Here is a 5,647-nt window from a genome sequence, read left to right on the forward strand (position 1 = left end):
TACATGTCAAAACTTAGTTCTAGCAAACACTACAATGTAAAAACACTCAGAATACTTTATATTCAGATGGATCATAGAGTAAATACGTATGAAATGCATTCATAAATATAAGAAATTCAAGTTCAATAGCCCTCACATTTCTTTGTCACACTCCTTTGACTTAGAAGGCATTTTTGTTTTGTTGTTTATGACTAGATAGTGCTAACCCCAAGGGTGTCTGTGGTGGAGGGCCCCCTGCTGGTTGGGCTGGAAAGCTCTTTCAGAGTGTAATACTAGCAACACAGCAGGTCTACAGATGGCACATATTTTGCAGTCTACTGTTTCAAAGGGGCAGATCAATTTAAGACCCTACAGTGCATTTGGCTTTGTTTTGACAGTCTCCCTGCACTCTTTCAAGTGTTACACTAATGTGGGAGAGCACACCATTATGTCAAAGATGTGTCAGGGAAAGCACAAAAACACATGTTGAAGAATAACCGTGTATAAATATCCTCTGATTTTTCTCAGAGTATTTATTTATCTTCCTAATATAGCCTACATGAAAAAAATGGATTGGGAAAGGGAAAGGGATGGGTACTTTCTAGGATTTAGAGGGGAATGGTGGAGGATACCATAAGACTGTCCTTGCACTACGACAACACATCAAACTTCCTATATTCATTTACTAATCCTACATCTTTCTACAATCTTTAAAAAGTCTTTGGAATGTTTAAACATTACTTACAAGAAAGGACCAATTAAAACAAAGTTGTGCTCATTTAAGTACATTTTACATTCCTCAGTAGTGTATACTTTTGCAGAAGTACATGGATTGAAATTTGTGCTTGAGGTCGTCACTGAGCAGCTTGCAATGGCGGCTCATGTTCAGTAGAGGGCGGTACGCCCTCCGCAATTGACTGCACAGACTGAACAGATTGAAGGTTAGTATGCTTTTAATGTCTTAATGATTTAAGATTTTGCTCGGAAAAGATTGAGTAAAGAACTTTCTTTGTATTTGCTTTCATATACACAGTAATATTGTGTACATTTTCTCTTACAGTAATGTGATATATAAAAATGTCAGCACCTCAAGGGTATATGGTCTAAGTAAACAATAGACATTACTATACATTTCAATGATCCCCATAAAGAATGGCAGTAAATGTTGCAATGTGCAAAGGCCTTTTCCTCCATCATTCCCGTCAGACTTTGTGCTGGTCCCATGCCACTGGGACACACAATACAAGTATTCACCAATACAGTGTAATGCATTAGAGACATTTCATAATGAAACATTCATATATTATCTACACACTCAGACCCTTCTATGCACCTAGAGGGACAGCACAACTGTATAGATTCTCTCTTCATAATGTAGATACTTCTTCCAAAAATAAACTGGGATTTTGTGTTTAGTCTGTCCTGACAGACTTTTATTTTTTTTAAATATAATCATTTCTATTTTAAATTGACTGATAAAGGAAGGTTAACATTGACAAACTGAATGTGTCTAAAATAAAGTAAAGTTGTACTGTTGTACTGTTGTAATCTTTCAGAAGGATGACTCGTATTGCAGGAGTTCATACAGCAGTGGCCCATCTCTGTACCTGATGCCCACTGCATTAGGGCTTATAAACTGGAGCACATTGATGGTCCTGCGCAGGCGCCGATCCACAAAGTGTGCGTCCCAGGCGGGGTAACGCTTTCTGGGCATGTCTATTTTGATGAGTGGGCCTTCAGGCCTTATGGGCCGCCCCGCAGCGTCTACTGGTTCTGTAGAGCGCACCTGGAACACAGGAAGGCAAGAGTCTGTGGCTGTTTCATCCAGCTCCTCCTGGTCTGCAGCCAGGCCTCGAGTGGGCGTGGCCTGAGACCCTCGAGGGCCTGGGGTAGGAGCCATTGGTTCTGCCTCTGGAGGCAGTGGGAGACCCCACAGGAGCTCAGCACAGCAGGAGCTGGCCAGCACTCTCAGGCGGGGGCCCATGGGGTGTAGGACACTATAGTAGAGCACCATGCAGGCCACACCTGAGGCAAAGCACAGGAACACGCTGCAGAGGGCGAGAGAGGCGTATGCATCTGTAGTGACGGGGTCCCGGTAGGCGTACCACAGACAGCTGAGAAGCGTGTTCTCCAACAGTACCACGATGTAATAGGTAACCATCCGGTAGCGGGTCCGGCCCTCTCGCACATTAAACCAACAGAACACATATACCACACCCACCACCATGTTGAACAGCACCTCCTCCCACTTGGACATGCAGAAGTCAGTGCCACCATGGATGACCCAGAAAGCCATGGCGCACCAGTGGATCACCACAAAAATGCCGAAGTAGATGTGGAAAACTGAGGCAAAAAGGGCAAAGGAGAGCACCCTGGAGAAGATGGTGAACAGGCGCCATAAGAGGTGCACCAAAGCACCACGGTAACTCATGCTCTTCTTGTCATCACGAGAATCACGCAGGAGTTTGTGGTATGAGGCGAGCACCCAGGCCAAAGACAAAAGGGAAGACAGAGCAGACATACCTGAAAAAATCAAGAGGTAAAAACAGTTAACAAAAATCACCCCTTTGCCATTCTTCTTACTGTAAAGTGCCTTAAATGTAATCCAGAAGCAATCCAGAAAAAATATTCAACGCCTTCAACTTAAAGTCATCATAGGCCATTTTATTCTGCACATGAATTAAGCGATATATTAGTAGAGACAGCAAATGTGTCAGCGCCTGAACCTGCTGCATGAAAAATCATGGAGGGCAATGTGTATTATCTGTAGAGCTGCAGAGTCCTGCCTCTCCCCAAATGTACCAATGGCAGTTCTATAGACACACATGGAGGAGAGCTGGGAGTTTAACTTTCACAATGAAAGGAACAAAACACTTTAGGGGTGTCTAACCTTTTTTCTTTCACGTTTGGATCATTTAAAAGTGGGCCATAATTTCTATAAACATTTACAATATCCTACTTGATTCCTCTGCTATTTACTGCTATAAATGTTGTTGGATATATTTATATATTTTTCTAGATTTGTTTTTCTTTGAGGCCCAGGAAATCTGACATAAATCCTAAACCAGTCCTAATTTGGTGTAGATAAACCCTAATATAGTAACGAGATGGACATTTCCAAGCCCAGGTCGGGTGCAGGGATGTGCTTACACTGCAGCCACTCGGCCTGGTTGCTCTGGATCATGATGCAGAGCTGCAGCACCAGTTGGGGGGCACTCTCCAGGAAGGTCTCGAGCAGCCGAAGCATGTTCACGTCTGCGTACTCGTACATCATGGCCAAGTAGAAGCGCCGCTGGTTCTCCTTCTGTCTGTGAGTCTGTATGCCCAGGTACATGGTCCGGATGTATCTGTGAAAGCATGAAATTAAAACATGATTTCCAGGATGTTTCTATGTTCATCTATTACACAGTTAGAAAATATCAATGTGAGACAACTCAATGTAAGTTCAAGATAAAGTAATAACACAGAAATGTTCAATTACATATGACACTACATGGCATGATAACCTATTTATTTTAATTGTGACATTTTCCAGATACATTTTGACGAAGCAGTGGAAAAATAACTAAAATGTGTACTCGATGTGTACAAGTATAGCTTTTAAGTCAAAGTTTAAAGTAAGCATGAAAAATACTAGCCTACTAGGAGTACTGTTACATTGTTACACATCTTATGCGTAACAAGGAAAGGACAGTGTGAAATGGGGATGAGAGAGAAGGGAGGACATGCAGTAAACTGTCAGAGTCGGGATTCAAACTCACGACATTGTGGCCGTGGCATTTGCACGTGTGCTCTTTCTTGCACCAGGGGAATGGGATGAACATACTTTTGGCCTGTAAGGCTCTTCATTGTATCCAGAGGTAAAAGCTGGCATTCAGTGACATTTTCAGCTGAACTGGTAAATGTCACGTGGAACAAGTGGACCCCTTCTGTACTAATGACATGCCACGCAGAGCCGCGCGGGCCCTTTGTCAGTGTCGGGCCCGTCCCGTAAGTGTGTGTGTTCCGCCAATACATCCCAGTGATCCGCAGTGCTCGATCACTGACAGTAATCCTGAGGCCTTCATGGCTTCCTCACTGCGACAGGCTAAAGGATGATAGGAAGGAAGGAAATGTTTAATAGTTTGTATCAAAACTGCAGATGCAATGGTTTTTCGCTTTCAATAAGAGCGATATTTCTTTAGACAATGGAATGAAATCTTCAACACATAATCGTTTTCCATTTAAAAACTATTCAGGAAAAGTCTAGTTTTAATTTTATTATGAAATATGGTATCATTTAACTGCTTGTTTGACAACACTATAATATAGTATGCTTCAATGGAAATGTAAACTTACAATAACAGTATGATCATCAGGCCATAAGAGGATGTCTATGTAGCTTATCATAATCTTATCATCATAAATCTACAGTGTAAATTAAGAGGAAGTAATTGCTCACCAGAAAGGTCATAGATCCATCAGGTTGTTGGATTATTAGTTTTAATAAGCAAACTCAACATGTAATGAGGGATATTTTCTGTGCAGGTCTGTTAGGAGGAAAAGGTTAACCTCTTGGGTTTAATTCTACACAATACAAGATTAACCTGTGAACAAAATTATTATTAATACTTTTTTTCTTCATTCTTTATCGAGGCATATGTTGTGACAAAGTTGGGCCATTTTGCACTCTTGTTGACACTTCTCCTGTTCAGCACAAAACTTTTTCACAGTTTGGGTTTTCTCAGCTGTCAGAACAATCTGCTCTCACTCCATCTCTTCTTCTACATACTCCGGCTTTACACTCATCGTGGGGCCGTGATGTGCTGTGCTCACACTCCCACTGTGCCTGCATCGCCATAACACTATCCATCTCTAAATAAACACATACTGGGCTATGCTATGCCAGGGCAGTGTGTCGAAAAGAGGGAATTCCTAACACGGCACTTAAGCCCGCTTCCTTTTTTGCTCCGTAGCTCCGAACGCTAAGCTTCTCATGAATTATTTGTGCTTGGATCATAGCGTTGGCTCATGGCTCATTAGGCAGCGGCGTACACATGGTCTAACAGCCCGAGCAGGGTGGTGTTCCCAGGCCAGCTTTCTGCCAGGACAGAGCCACAACTGAGGCCATCTGAAGCTGTGACAACTGTGTGACAACTGTGGGACCAGTGTATTAGAAGTACTTTGAAGGAAGTATACGTTTATCTAAATTTGTCTTTCCCAAAGCATATAGCCTACTTTTTTCTTGCATTTACTTTTTAATAACAAGGAGAATCAAGGAGACATACAACATCTTGCCTGATTATTTAAACTTTGCTGAACATCAGAACATATTTGTTAACAAAGGTCTCAGGACATTCTTGTTCTAGCCTCACATGGAGCTAGAGAAAACGTTTTTATAAATAAATGAATAGGTTTTATGCATTTTGATGAACTCGAAGCACTGGTTAGAGACTACCCACAGAACCAGTGCTTTAATTTCACATGATTTTATCCCATTTTGTATACGTGTATATGTGTTTTTAGGTATTTGCTATTTTTGACTGATTGTATTATTTTATGTTTTATTTACATTTTATTAGGATATCATGTGTTTCTTTTTTTTATTTTGTATTTGACCGGATACCAATGAAAAGAAGAGGTTTGTGGTTCCCCTGTATAAATAAATTATGCACTACAATACTTCTGA

The 5,647-nt window shown here is 41.5% G+C and overlaps 1 protein-coding gene across 1 annotated transcript in view; it reads right to left on the reverse strand.

Annotated features, from left to right (window-relative positions):
- Positions 1–1,531: 1,531 nt before the first annotated feature.
- xkr6b (XK, Kell blood group complex subunit-related family, member 6b) overlaps positions 1,532–5,647 on the reverse strand; it is a 60,884-nt gene continuing 56,768 nt past the window's right edge. Inside the window, exons 2-3 of the mRNA XM_072442062.1 lie at positions 3,130–3,326; positions 1,532–2,502 (exon numbers count right to left, since the gene is read on the reverse strand). Coding sequence (XP_072298163.1) covers positions 1,532–2,502; positions 3,130–3,326 — 1,168 coding nt within the window. The remainder of the gene's footprint in view (positions 2,503–3,129; positions 3,327–5,647) is intronic.

This window comes from Eucyclogobius newberryi, unplaced genomic scaffold, assembly GCF_026437365.1.
Source record: "Eucyclogobius newberryi isolate DKJ021-1_F unplaced genomic scaffold, fEucNew1.0.hap1 SCAF_1, whole genome shotgun sequence".
Taxonomy (NCBI): Eukaryota; Metazoa; Chordata; class Actinopteri; order Gobiiformes; family Gobiidae; genus Eucyclogobius; species Eucyclogobius newberryi.